Here is a 15503-nt window from a genome sequence, read left to right on the forward strand (position 1 = left end):
TTTCTTTTAATAATACTTAACAGTTTTCAGTGTACAGTTCATGCCCTTTTTTAAAAACTATTTGATACTATTACAAAATTTTCTTAATTTTATTTCAGATTGTTTATTGCTATAATACAGAGTTGCTTTTTATATATTGACCTTGAATCCTGCAGTCCTGTTGGCTTGTGTTTTATTTAGTGCTAATTGGCTTTTTTGGTAGGACTTTGTGTATACAAAATCATGTCATCTGTGAACAGGGAAAGTTTTACTTCTTTTCCAATCTGGATGCCTTTTATTTTTATTTATTTATTTGTTTGTCTGTCTGATTGCCCTGGCTAGAACCTCCAGTGCAGTGTTGGATAGTAGTGGTTCAAGTGGATATCCTTATTTTGTTGCTGATCTTAGGGGGGAAGCATGGGATCTTTGATAGTAAGTATTGTGTAGGCAGCATGTTTTTCAGGGAATGTCTTTTTTGTGGGGGTTGAGAATGTTCCCTTCTATTCTGAGTTTGATTGTTTTTATCACAAAAGAGTGTTGGATGCTTTTTCTACAGCTACTGAGATGACCTTATGGTATGTTTTTGTTCTTGAAGTCTACCCACTGTTTATCTTTTTCCTCCCATTAATGCTGCTTGTCATATGGTAGGCTTTTTCACTCTTAAAACTTATCTTTTTACCTCAGAGATATTTTATTTACTGTTCTGTGATTATTCTTTCTGTGTTCTCTGGAGAGCCTGTTAGATAGTTCGAGAGCTTTTGTGCTGTTAATGTTTTTTAACTTTTCTTCTGTGCTGTTTGACTTTTTGTTTTACTTTCTGGGAAATTTTCCTGATACTGTCTTCCAGATCACTGATTCTTTATTCAACCATGCCTGTTTTGTTATTTGACTTACCTATTTAAAAAATTTTTGATAATGTTTGTCAAGTTTATTTTTCATATTCTTTGTTGTTTTTTTGTTTTTACATATGTGATATCCTTTTGACCCTCTCTGAACATACTATATATATATTTTTTTCTTTTTTTCTTTTGATGTTGTTAATGTACAATTACTTGAACAACATTATGGTTACTAGACTCCCCCTATTATCAAGTCCCCCCCACATATCCCATTATAGTCACTGTCCATCAGCGTAGTAAGATGCTATAGAGTCATTACTTGTCTTCTCTACATATTTTATTTTTTAAGTTGTTTTTCTTGAGTTATCTGCTCTCTTTTGAACCAAGTTTTGTCTTTTCATGTCAAATCTTCTTTGGGTTCTTGGTTTTCTTGAAAATGCACATCTTAGCTTTAGTTGGAGGAAGTGTTAAAGTGATTAATATAGGTCGTTGGCGTGAATTTTCCCCTGCACTAGCATAGTACTGATTCCCAAATAATCCACACCACACATGGTGGAGAGTTGACTGTGATCTCTCCAAGTATCTGGTACTGTAGGCGGAGAGACCAGCTCCCTGCAAGTGTCAAAATAGGGAGGCCTTTGTTTTGGTGAGTAAACTACACTAGTTTTGCAGTGCCTTCTGTTTTTCCTTCTTTATGTCAGTTGTGGAGGTTGGGATACTGGACTTTTTCCCCAAGCTTCAATGTTCACATCAGGAGTGTTCCTTCCCTCTCCCTAGACCCACTGATTTTTCATTTTGAAATAATTTATTTACATTCATTCTAAGTTTTATTCTTATGTAAGAGACTTGGGGTAAGAAGCTGTAGTGTCCAGGCCCCTCAGTCTTCAGTGTGGGGGATTAAATGGGACACTGCTGGAATGTTTCAAATGTCTGATAATTGTCCCATGGGTCATTCCTGGTTTTTGTAAATGTACATAAGTATCAACATGGAGCTTCATTGCAGGAACTTCCTTGAAAAGATCCAGCCTGTTTTACTGCTCATGTTTTTTGAGCTGTGAATTTCTTTGTTTTACTTTCTCTATCAATCTGATCCCAATTTACTTTTGCATGCTTAAAATTCATTTTTGAAAATTTCTGATCCTTGACTCTCCCTGTTTCTTGTGCTATTATGATTCATTAAAAAAATCTCTGCATATCAGTAGGACTTTGGGACAACCAGCCTGTGATCTATGTGATATCCTTTTGACCCTCTCTGACATACTATATTTTTAAAGTTGTTTTCTTGAGTTACCTGTTCTCTTTTGGATCAAGTTTTGTTTTTTCATGTCAGATCGTCTTTGTGTTGTTGGTTTTCTTGATACATTAGAAGTATCTAATTAAATGATACACTAGAAGCCAATACCATTTTTATAATAGGAACAAAGAATGTAGGAGTCTGAGAAGAATATTTTACAAGGCAGGGATTGGACTAAATGCACAACTACAGAGCACTGCTCAGCAAGGCCACCAATGTCCGTTCTCATTTCCTTGGGACATGGTTCTGTCATCACGGATAAGCTCTCTGTTTCGCAGTTTAGCACTCCTAAGTGTTTGACACAGGACCAGGCATCAAGGTTCACAGTTAGTATTGAGTGAATTATACGAATTAGAGCACTTTTTCTACCACGGACTCACTTGTAAGTCCTTATATTTGTGTAGTTCTTTTACCTTTTGAAAGCACTGTTTTTGTTTTCATGAGAAGTTGCTACCTCCTAACCTGTGTTCCACTTGCTTAGTTAACTTTTGCAGTTTTACTTCTTATCATTGGGCTATTTGTACATGTTTTTATAGAAAGCATTAAATTGAAACCTGCCGTGAAATCACATTCTAGCACCCTTCGTTTGCCACAGCAAAACTTATAATCAGAAATGAGCACGTGTAAAAAAAAAAAAGAAGCATTTTAGCCAAACCCACATACTAAAATTATGAAGTTTATAGAAGAGCCTTTTAGTCAGTCATGTGATTCTTACCATCTCTTACTGCAGATATAGTTTAGTCATCCTCATTTAGAAACATTTTTAAGGGAGAGGATTTTAAGAGCAATCTAATGATAACTGAAGGAGATAATGCTCGTGTCATAGTGCAGTATAGTGCTTGAGGTTCATAGTGCTCAGTAAAAAAACGAAAGATTTGCCACATGGTAGAGAAAGGGCAGAGAACATTTTCCCTGCTCTGGACTCTTCCTCAGCTTGGCTCTGCATGCAGCTCTACCACTTGCAGGATGTGTGCATTGTTTAACCTCTTTGAGACTGGTTCCTTGTTTCTGACTTCTCTGATCCCCCCATGAGTCTTCTGTCTTCCCCTAGGGTTCTTGGACACATTCTCTACTTGGAATGACCCTGTTGTCTCCTCTCTGCCTGCTTACTTCCTTCAAATTTAAACTCTGATACTACCTTCTATAGAAATTCAGCCCTTAATCTCTGGGTTGTACCCTGTTACATATTAGTACAGTACTTAACCTAATAGGAATTTTTTATTTATTATATGATCATTTATTGAACAGTTTCTTTCAACAAATTTTATTGAGTACTTAATAATTATCTTCCCTTGGATTGTAAGCTTTATTGAGGCAGAATAATGACTGGGTCTGTGGGTCTTGTTTCTGTTTTTTTAGCCATTGTGTCCCTAACACCCAGCACAGTCCTTAGTTAGACATAGGGAGTACTCACCAAGTAGTTGTTGAATGAGTAAGTAAAAAGGGAGAAAATAATACCGCCTACCTTATTTACAAAGTGGTTGTGAACCTTTGGTGTAATTTTGTGTACGAAGTTCTTAGCTTGTTAGCAGCCTGGTTGTAACAGTACCTGTAACTTAGCAAAAGGTTATAAGTGGAAAACATAACCACCTTTTAGGGTTTTGGTAAGCATTACTTGTTATCATGACAGTGAAGCATTTACCTGACAGTAATTGCTCAAAAATGGTGGTTATAGCATTGCTAATATGTTAATGAGTAAGGAAAATAATTAAAGGAATATTTAGAAAGTATTCACATATGTGGAAACATTGCATTCCCTGAGATAGTAGCACTATATTTCCATTAGCCCATAATCTGCAGAATATTCAATATTTCCTAATTACATCTGTGATGGGTTATATTATGTTAGGTATAGTCTTGTTCTTAAAAGGAATTGGGGAGTATAATGATTTGTATATGCCTGAATAGCTGAATTATATTAAATCCAAAACCTTATAGACTTAAAAATACCTTCAAATGTCCTCTATCCGGTTGTGTGTTAAAGTTACAATGATCAAGTGACAATATAGGAAAACAACCTGAATTTTTGGACCACTGTGTGTTCATGGATAATGTTTGTGGACTTAGGAGGCTGTTCTGAATAGTAGTAACTCACAGTCCTTCCTGCCTAGAGTCATGAGCAGCCCTCCTTGTGCATTGGGTGCTTTGCCAGCCTTTTCTTACAAAAGCATGTTACACTACAGGTGAAAAGGGCCTGTTATTACAGAAACAACTTTTAATTTTCTCAAGTTCACTATTTAAAAATTTATTTAGAAGCATTTGGTACTTTAGACTATTTACAGAAACATGGTCCCAGCCACCAGCGTTAGCCTTTGCTTCTCATTTTGAATTGTTTTACTTTCATCTTGGCTACATGGCCTTGACTTCTGACTTTCATGAGAAGGCGTTTGTTTTATATAGTTAATCATTTTCATTCATACAGTTGTTTGTGGAGAAAGATGTAAAACTTTCTTGTGATTGGTAATATACCTTTACTACAGGCTCAGCAAAACAGTCCCTCTTCTACGGGATCTGGCAACACAGAGCATTCCGGCAGCTCCCAAAAACAGATCTCCATCCAGCACAGACAGACCCAGGTAGGTTGGTGATTGATAAGGAGAGGAGGAAAATATCTGCTTAGAAATAAATGCTAACCACCTACAAAATCTATGAGTCCTTTCTTTGTTTCCTTTGATTTTACCTCATTGGTTGTGTGTACAATATTCAGAACTTGAATTATTAGTATTTAAAGTCTTTTGGAAGGTGCTTTAACTTTTTGAATTGTTTCTTTACTGTGCTGGTGTATTACAGCAGAAAATGCTTACACTGCATTGTGTTGGTGAGGAAGATCACTTGTTTTGGAGACCTGTAGGCCTGGGTTCAAATTCTGCCTCTGCAGCTTACACTTTGTCTTCTCAGGCCTCAGTTTTCTTGAGTACAAATCATTTGTAAAAGGTGGTTGATTACCTCAGACAATATATACAAAATGCTTACTAGAACAGTGCTTACAGTAGGCTTCAATGAATGTTAATTCCCTAATTTATGAAAGTAGTTAATTTATTCCTTGTATCTACCTGTTTGGCAAGACCAACCTAAACTTCTTTAACTGTGGCACACCAACATAATTTCTTCCTTAAATAGTTTTCAAACACTCTTTAATTTAGGGAATGTTGTGAACATCCAAAGTTAAAACCTGAAAAGGAAGTGAGTATATCCTCCACTTTGTGGTGTTGAGCTAGCCAAATAGTATACTGGGTTTTCTTGAAGCCTCTTGGCACTGTGTTGCCTTCAAGACAGGATGCTTGGCCATCTGGGAGAATTTCTTACATCTTAAGGGCTATATAACCCTCAGGAGTAGGTTGTAATTTTACTTTAATTTAAGAGGTTTTGAATGGTTGAACAGACATAGTTGAGCATTCAGCTTCATCTCTCCCTTTTCGGTTGTGCTTGCTTCCACTGGGTGGCGTGTTTGTTCTTCAGAGATTTGGGTCATGTCTCTGCGGTCCTTTTCGATGAAGTTAGTTTCATTTCTAGATTGGTGTTTCTGTATTGTTCAGTGCTTAGGAAGTTGGAGAATTCATATATTTGATTCCAGAGTTAACATGTTTTTGAAGTGCAGTGTAACAAAATCTAAGGCTTAAAGAATGGGATGAGAAAAGCAGATTTAATTTCTTGAGCCATGTGATTCCAGGCTATTAGTTTTCTGCAAGTGCTTTCTTCTAAAAAAGTAAGAAGAAAAAATGAGAAGACATGTAATATTTTGAGACTAATTCTGAATTTATTTTCTCTTTGTCTCTATAGTCTGACCTCACAATAGAAAAAATATCTGCACTAGAAAACAGTAAGAATTCTGACTTAGAGAAGAAGGAAGGAAGAATAGATGATTTGTTAAGAGTAAGTATTAAAATTTGGTAAGAGATTTTATAACAAGCACTGACTGATGTTATGTATATGTAGATTATGTGCGTATTGTAGAGGTGATTAGTATTACCAGATAACAAAGTTAAATCATAAACATTTGAATATTTTCCTTTAATCTGAGGGAGTCTGAGTGGGAACCAGCACCACACCTTAATTGTAAGCACTACCTTTAAATTGGATATCTTACATAGTACAATTTTAATATTTAAATTTATCCTAGATCAATATTATATTGTAAAATATAAATGTAAATGTGTAAAATAGTATACATGTATACTAGATATGTGAACTATTGTATTTCATGGAACTGTGGGAATAAGTATATAATACTGTTTTCCCATTCCTGAGAAGTTATTTTAATATTCTTGAATTTTAAAAACTATTTCCCAAGTACTTTTCAGCCCAGGTTTTGCTTACAAGAGAAACTTTAAAAACAGCTAATCTGGAGTTAAAAGATACCTCTAGAAAATATTCTGTGATATTATAAAAATAAATTTTTAATATGCAGTTAGGCCTATTGGCTCATTCTTAAAAAATAGTTATAAAAACAATCCATGCTTTTTATAATAAATTTAGAGAATACTGAAAAATATGATTGTAGTTCCAGTAACTGAGATAAAACATTGGTACATTTCCTTCAGTAATTATTTTGAGCCACTTGTAGTATATTTATACAGAAATATACATAAATTTACACACTAACATAAAATGCATATATACATAAATATTACTGAGTTATAAATAAAATTGGCTAACATTTTTATCTTTTCCAGTGAATTAGAAGGTTAGGTTTGATCCTTACTTGTACTAATGACAGTAGTTTTCAAATTGTCTGCAGGGGTCCTGCAGGTTCTATAGAGGAACCTCCAGGGCCTCCACAACACAGCTGGGTGGGAATCTGCAACCTTGTTTTAACAGTTTTCATATTTGGTAAGACTCGGTTTGAATAAAGGTTCTGTTTAATAATAAAGATAATAAAAGTCATTGTGTGTGTGATTATCTCTTCTCTGAAAATTTTTACCTTTATTTCTGTAATTATCAAAATATAAAATAGTATAATTTACTTCTGTGTAAAATCTAGAATTTAACACATATCTAACCCATAAGCCTGGTTTTTATGAGTAAAATCTAATGTTTTTAGCTGTTATTATTAAATTGCTTAAATATTTTATATAAGTCTTAAAGTGAGTTTTATGTCTAATTTACAGTATCACACATATTTGTTAAATTGGTTTCAAAGCTCATTGGCAGTGTTATTTTTCTTTTAATCATAGTTTTTTTTTTGTTTTTTTTTTTGACTTTTAAATTATTTTACTGTTACTTGATGTATACACATAAAATCTTATATATACACATAAACCCTTTGTGTATCTCTTCTGCAAATATAAAACCAAAAGAAATTTAAAATTTAAGTAAAAACACAACTCCAAAGCCAAGATGTAAATGTAACAACATACACTTAATGTAATAGCTAATGTTTGACCAAAACTAAAATCACCATTCCAAACATGAACACAGCACTGATTCTTGAGGTTTTGAGTTTTATGTCCATTACTTCCATGTTCATAATGAGAAGTACTTTTCCCCTGCCATTTTTTTTCTGTTTGAACCATGATGATATAATGTGGCCCTCCTGCCGCATGAATGCATTATGAAATCCCACTGTTCTTTTTGGACTGGCCATGGACAATTAAAGTAGGATCTGACTTAATAACAATACTAGCATAAACATAAGCATAAGTCAAATGCCCTGAAATTGCTTTTTTTTTTTGATTTTCAAAGTCTTTATTATCTGATTGGGGCATTTTTTTTTTTTTTTGAGAGGGCATCTCTCATATTTATTGATCAAATGGTTGTTAACAACAAAGAAATTCATTATAGGGGGGTCAACGCTCAACGTACAATCATTAATCCATCTCAAGCCTAATTCTCGTCAGTCTCCAATCTTCTGAAGCATGACGAACAAGTTCTTACATGGTGAACGAATTCTTACATAGTGAATAAATTCTTACATGGTGAACAGTACAAGGGCAGTCATCACAGAAACTTTCGGTTTTGATCATGCAATATGACCTATAAACAATCAGGTCGAATATGAATATTTGTTTGATTTTTGTACTTGATTTATATGTTGATCCCACATTTCTCCTATTATTATTATTATTTTTATTTTTAATAAAATGCTGAAGTGGTAGGTAGATGCAAGATAAAGGTAGAAAACATAGTTTAGTGCTGTAAGAAGGCAAATGTAGATGATCAGATGATCAGGTGTGTGCCTATGGACTAAGTATTAATCCAGGCTAGACAAGGGCAGCAAGACATCCATGGATGCAGAAGATTTCTCTCAAAGCAGGGGGGGTGAGGTTCTGAGCCTCACCTCTGTTGATCCCCAAATTCTCACCTGATGGCCCCCCTGCGACTGTGCCTGTCTTAGGTTGTTCCTCCCTTGAGGAATCTTACCCGTCTCTGGCTAACCAGTCATCTTCCGGGGCCATACAGGGAAATGTAAATTAATCATAGTTTTTAGTCTTAGTTCATCTCTTGAATGACTGGAACACATTTTTATGTAATAATTTTTCAAGAAGGATATATCCTTTTTAGTGTCTAATTTTTGGTGCATTTGTAGAGTTGAGAGTTCTTTCGCTTGCCTTCCCACGTGAAAACAGCACCATGTGTAACATTTTGCATCATAACCTGTTGGCTGCCTCCCTTCACCTCCCTAACAGAGAACCTACATGCACACATATGTACACACGCCCCTTTGTAGTTTTTCTAGCATTTCATGTTTCAGAGAAGGCCATGACCTAAGGGACAAGCACTAATCTGTTTTCTGTGATAACGATAGATCCCCCTCACCTTTATTTGTGTATTAGAAAAATTTGGCCCAGGTACATCTCTTTATGCGTCTGTATATTTTTAATCTGGAAATATGTGGATATGCCTGATTTTTTGCCTTTTTCTGTCTTAAACTGGCCTCTCCCTTGGTATCTACCTTGGCCTGATTTCTATTCTTATATCATTTTATATCTCATTTAATATGATTTTGAATTTCATTAAACATTCATTATGTCTTCCATATATTTTGATACTTACTGCAGCTCATAATGAATTTTTGTTGAATTATAGTTGGTATACAATCTTATATTGGTTTCAAGTGTACAGTACAGTGGTTCAGCAGTTACCTACATTATTAAATCCTCACCCCCTCTAGTGCAGTTATTATCTGTCAGCATAGGAAAATGTTACAGAATCATTGGCTGAATTCTCCATGCTGTACTACCATCCCTGTGATCAACTTACATTATGACTGAGAAATTTTGTGCCCATTTATCCCCCTCCCCACCCACCTACCGACTCCCTCCCCCATGGTAACTACCAGTCATTTCTTAGTGTCTATGAATCTACTGCTATTTTGTTCTTTTTTTTTTAGATTCCACAAATAAGTGAAATATATGGTATTTGTCTATCTCTGCCTGGCTTATTTCACTGAGCATAATACCCTTTAGGTCCATTCATGCTGTCACAAATGGCAGGATTTCTTTTTTTATGGCTGAAAAATATTCCACTGTGTATATATACTACATCTTTATCCATTCATCTATTATTGGATGCTGTGGTTGCTTACTTATGTTTTTACTTACCACTTTTTTCCTTACATAATTCACTTTCTTGTCCCATCTATACATTCTTTTATTCCTGATTCATAGACATCATGTCTTTTTGCATTTATGGAATATAGCAAGCAGTATTTTTAAATGTTCTTTTGATTTCTCTAGGGTATTCTTTTTTATTGTCCTCAAGCTGCTGCTCTCTTTCTTTATTCAGAAATACTTTTTTTTGTTGTTTTCCTTTTTACTGTCTTTCAGTAAGGAGAACCATGTTTCACCTTAGTACCTATCTTCTGTCTTTCACTTTTGGCATATATACTGGCTTGGGTTGCTCTTATTCCTTTATTTATTCACTTGGGTGCTGAATTGCCAAAAATTATAATTAGATATATTATGGGTTTAAGAAGCTCCTAGCCCAGTTCCAGGACTGGTAGGTTTTTGGTCAGAGTAGCTCTGCTGGACTGAAAAAGGATCATGGACTCATCTACCTTCATATCCTGACTCACTTAAGATTGAGAAGATAGAGTATGTGAAAGCCTGAATCCTAACTTAATAATCCTTTCGGATTTTAAAAGAATGCCTGCTTTCATTTTCCAAGAAGCAATCTGTCATCTTTCCTCAACACTACCCACCTTGTACTCTCATTTTCTGACAGCTGTAGTCTCTCTTTGGATGTAGAGCAGTACCAAAGGAATGGATAGGTCAAAAAGGGAGGCCAGGAAGGATAGCTACCATCTTTTCTAGTTGGTTAGAACTTGTGTTTTTGATCTGGCAGGGCAGGGGGAATGACCACTGGTCTTGATACCTCCTTTTGGACACTCAGGGATCGTTCATTGAGTTCTCCCATTTTAGTGAGATGTTAGTTAAGGCTGCGTCAGGAGTTGCTAGCCAAATGCTACTTTAAACCTCAACACAAAATTATTCGTGTTAGAAACCACAAAAATTTATTTAAAGTTATAACATTTTGAATAAGCTGCCACAGATTGATTCCATACATTAGATTATGGATTTCAATGGAATGATAACATTCCAAAAAAGTAGATTGAATTTCATGTAGTAAACATTATATAATCTTCCACTTGCAGATCCTTTAGTATGAATTGGATAGTTATATTTACCCAAATGTACTTGCACTTTGTCTTTATAATGTCACCTGTAGAACTTTGTAAGAGCTGATAGGAAGAAGTTATACTTATGAGGAAAGTAAAAATTTAGAGATGGAAGCCGTTGTACACTGATCACTTTAAAAATGAAGTTGAAAAATCTTAAAAATTGAGTGTGCTGTAATATCTTCCACTTGTGCTTTTTATTGTTTAAAAACACATCATTTGATTGGGAAATGCCATGTTTGTTTGTTTTTTTTCCCATAAATAAAGCAAGTTAATGTAAAGAAGCATTTTTTTGCAAAAAAAATAGAGATCCTTTGTTTAACACAAGAGTAAATTCAGGAGTTCCAAGTCAGAAACTGACTTTGGGTTAGTGGTTCTTTCCTTCTCTGTTATTGTAAAAGGCTTGAATTTTTCAAAGTATTTAGTCCATCTTTCTGACCAAAGCTAAATTAACTGTATCTACATTCTGGCATTCTTGAACCAGGACCTTGTATTCAACTTGTTTGTTAGTTCTGTGTTAGGCAGGCATGGGTGTGCCTGGCTTCTCTGGTAAGAAACATTTATGTAAATTCATGTCTCCTTTTCTTTGGGAACAACAACAGAAAAATAACCATTGAACATAAGGAACATTATGTGGTTCTTTAAAAACTAATTTTTTTACTGTAAGTACTCAATCACCCTTTCTATTTTTAAACATCTCACTTATTGTAGGTTTTTTTTCCTTCTATTTTGTGACGACTTAGGTATATGTGATGTACTGAATTTAGCTGTAACTGGCTTTTGGGAGGAGTAAAATATCAGTAGAAACCATGCCCAGTTCTAGTAACAGAATTCATCTTTAAAAGATAGTTGCTTTTACATCAAAAAGAATAAAATACCGAGGAATAAACCTAACCAAGGAAGTGAAAGACCTATACCCTGAAAAACTACAAGACACTCCTAAGAGAAATTAAAGAGGACACTAATAAATAGAAATTCATCCAATGCTCTTGGGTAGGAAGAACTAATATTGTCAAAATGGCCATCCTGCCTAAAGCAATCCACAGATTCAGTGCAATCCCTATCAAAATACCAACAGCATTCTTCAGTGAACTAGAACAAATAGTTCTAAAAATCATATGGAAGCACAAAAGACTCCAAATAGTAAAGCAATCCTGAGAAGGAAGAATAAAGTGGGGGGGATCTCACTCCCCAACTTCAAGCTCTACTACAAAGCCACAATAATCAAAACAATTTGGTAGTGGCACAAGAACAGACTCATAGACCAGTGGAACAGAATAGCAAGTCCAGATATTAACCCAAGCACATATGGTCAATTAATATATGATAAAGGGGCCATGGATATACAATGGGGAAATGACAGCCTCTTCAACAGCTGGTGTTGGCAAAACTGGACAGCTACATGTAAGAGAATGAAACTGGATCACTGTCTAACTCCATACACAAAAGTAAATTCGAAATGGATTAAAGACCTGAATGTAAGTTATGAAACCATAAAACTCTTAGAAGAAAACATACGCAAAACTCTCTTGAATATAAACATGAACAACTTCATGAACGTATCTCCACAGGCAAGGGAAACAGAAGCAAAAATGAACAGTACGACTATATTAAACTAAAAACCTTCCTTACAGCAAAGGACGCCATCAATAGAACAAAAAGGCATCCTACAGTATGGGAGAATGTATTCATAAATGACATATCCGATAAGGGGTTGACATCCAAAATATATAAAGGGCTTCAGACACCTCAACAAACAAAAAGCAAATAGGCCAATTTAAAAATGGGCAGAGGATCTGAACAGACACTTCTCCAAAGAAGAAATTCAGATGGCCAACAGGCACATGAAAAGATGTTCCACATCCCTAATCATCAGAGAAATGCAAATTAAAACCACAATGAGGTATCACCTCACACCAGTTAGGATGGCCAACATAGAAAAGACTAGGAGCAACAAATGCTGGCAGGGATGTGGAGAAAGGGGAACCCTCCTACACTGCTAGTGGGAATGTAAAATGGTTCAACCATTGTGGAAAGCAGTATGGAGGTTCCTCAAAAAACCAAAAATAGAAATATTGTTTGACCCGGGAATTCCACTCCTAGAAATTTACCCTAAGAATGCAGGAGCCCAGTTTGAAAAAGACATATGCACCCCTATGTTTATCACAGCACTATTTACAATAGCTAAGAAATGGGAGCAACCTAAGTGTCTATCAGTAGATGAATGGATAAAGAAGATGTGGTACATATACACAATGGAATATTATTCAGCCATAAGAAGAAAACAAATCCTACCATTTGCAACAACATGGATGGAGCTAGAGGGTATTATGCTCAGTGAAATAAGCCATGCGGAGAATGACAAGTACCAAATGATTTCACTCATGTGGAGTGTAAGAACAGAAAAAGCTGAAGGAACAAAACAGCAGCAGACTCACAGAACCCAAGAATGGACTAACAGTTACCAAAGGGAAAGGGACTGGGGAGGATGGGTGGGAAGGGAGGGATAAGGGGGAAAAGGGGCATTATGAATAGCACACGAAGGCAGTATGGCACAGAGAAGACAAGTAGTGATTCTATAGCATTTTACTGTGCTGATAGACAGTGACTAAAGGGGTATGTGGTGGGGACTTGATAATGGGAATCTACTAACCACAATGTTGCTCATGTATGTTAATGATATACCAAAATGAATTTTAAAAAAAGATAGATGATAAGTTTGTTAAGAGAAAATAAAGGAGTGAAGTATTTGCCTTTTTTTTAAAGACATAGTTACTTTTACCTCTTTGAATTTTAATTTTGGATTTGATTCAACATTTTCAGATACTGTAGGAACTGCTTTTTAATTAGTCTATCTCCTTTGGAGCTAACTAAAGAAATTTTTTCCATTGAAGGCCAATTGTGATTTGAGACGGCAGATTGATGAACAGCAAAAGATGCTAGAGAAATACAAAGAACGATTAAATCGGTGTGTGACGATGAGCAAGAAACTCCTTATAGAGAAGGTGCGTGGTGAACGGTAACCCAGACTCTTTTCCAGGGTGCTCAGTGGGTGTCGTTATTGTGGCTCCTCCTTTCTTACCTGAGATGAAACTATTTCAAAGTAGGGATTTTTAGGAAAAGGCTTCTTATGATTTGACAATTGCAAGTCCTTTTCGCATGGACACTGGAGGAAGCATCTAGAGTGATAATTTGGGATATTTTTTCTGGTTGTACATTGCTTTGAACATTGTGTTGGGACAGCTTGTCCTCGTTGAGTTTATTGGGGTGTTGCTCTCCTAAATTCTTATTCCATCCTATCAGTTGTAGTGTGTATCCTACTGCTGTTACGAACATTTAGCAATAGTTATATTTCCGTTTCAGACATGATATTTGGAGTAACATATAGTAGCATAATAATTGATTTCTACTTTAAAAAGTTAAGTTGGCATATACCTGTATATGATTAATTGGATACCTAATTTATTATGGTAATTGATTAGTTGTGACTTGACTTTAATAGTTATTAGTAACTATTTCTTGAAAGTTCTTAAAATTATATCCTCAGTACTTATTCATCTTACACTGGAAGTTTTAAGAAAGCAATACTTCCTGATGAAATTATTATAAGCTAGGAGGTTGAGACAGACTGGGTGGAGGCTGGCGGGGGTGCTTGCTTTCGCAGAAATCTTTGGAATGCTGTTAAAAGGACAGGGAACACTGATAATGTTTTTAAATACCTTTAAACACTGATAAAATATTTTATTGATGTCAAAGATACTGAGGAAAACTTTCACCTTTGAGTTCATTCATTTATAGAAAGGAAACCACTTTTGCGCCCATTTTTATGAAAAATAATCAGGTATATGTTAATATGAAGAATTTAGTTTTAGGGTCCTTTCTAAAATCAATGTAGATTCAGCCAGTTATACTAAACTTTGAGCAGTATAGTACAAAAATAAATATATAATGCTATATCTGAGTTCTCATAGGAAAATAAAATTATTTTCTATTTGTCCATTCCCATAAGTCAAAACAAGAGAAGATGGCATGTAGAGATAAGAGCATGCAAGACCGCTTGAGATTGGGCCACTTTACCACTGTCCGACATGGGGCCTCTTTTACTGAACAGTGGACAGATGGTTATGCTTTCCAGAACCTTATCAAGTAAGTGAATTGTGATGATTAAATTGAGAATTGAAAGGCTGGTTTGGATTTTTAAAGTTTTCTGTAATCATAGTCATTAAGAATCTTAGTAGTGGAGTTATCTTTTCATTTAGTTTTAGCCATAAATTGTGTAAAGAAATACAGGGAATGAGGAAAAGTCCAACAAAAAGGATATAAGTAATCAGAGTAATAAAACCTGGGTTCTAAATTAAACCTTAAAAGAATCAGAATTGCCAAAGCTAAGGAAGAAAAATTGAAGACTTGATATCTTTTCAATTATTTAATGTGTTTTCTTGAGGAGTCAGCTGAGCATTTATCCTGGGTTCACAGGAAAATGAAATGGGCAAGGACCTAAATAAGGAAGAAATTCCTGAGTTAGGTATAAATCAAAATAAAACCCTAGAATAACCTTATAGGACATGCCCCGGAGGCTCTTTAAGGAGACAGCATCCAGTCATCAGAGATAGTCGCTTCCTTGTAGGCAGGCACTGAGCCAGTGGTTAAGCTGCTGACCATCCCCACTGTCTGCCTGTCAGCAACTTCGAATGCAGAACACTCTTCACTTTATTGTAAGTTGTTCGATACATTCAAGTGTTTACTCCAAGGAGGGAACTAACATGTAAAATCC

The 15503-nt window shown here is 35.3% G+C and overlaps 1 protein-coding gene across 3 annotated transcripts in view; it reads left to right on the top strand.

Annotated features, from left to right (window-relative positions):
- Positions 1 to 15503, top strand: part of TLK2 (tousled like kinase 2) — a 111835-nt gene that overhangs the window by 58560 nt on the left and 37772 nt on the right. For all 3 annotated transcript variants that reach the window (XM_036997184.2, XM_036997188.2, XM_036997186.2), the window contains 4 exons: positions 4593 to 4688; positions 5893 to 5985; positions 13624 to 13734; positions 14739 to 14875. In XM_036997184.2, the coding sequence (XP_036853079.1) occupies positions 4593 to 4688; positions 5893 to 5985; positions 13624 to 13734; positions 14739 to 14875 (437 nt within the window). The remainder of the gene's footprint in view (positions 1 to 4592; positions 4689 to 5892; positions 5986 to 13623; positions 13735 to 14738; positions 14876 to 15503) is intronic.

Source organism: Manis javanica, chromosome 4 (assembly GCF_040802235.1).
Source record: "Manis javanica isolate MJ-LG chromosome 4, MJ_LKY, whole genome shotgun sequence".
In the NCBI taxonomy this organism is placed as follows: domain Eukaryota; kingdom Metazoa; phylum Chordata; class Mammalia; order Pholidota; family Manidae; genus Manis; species Manis javanica.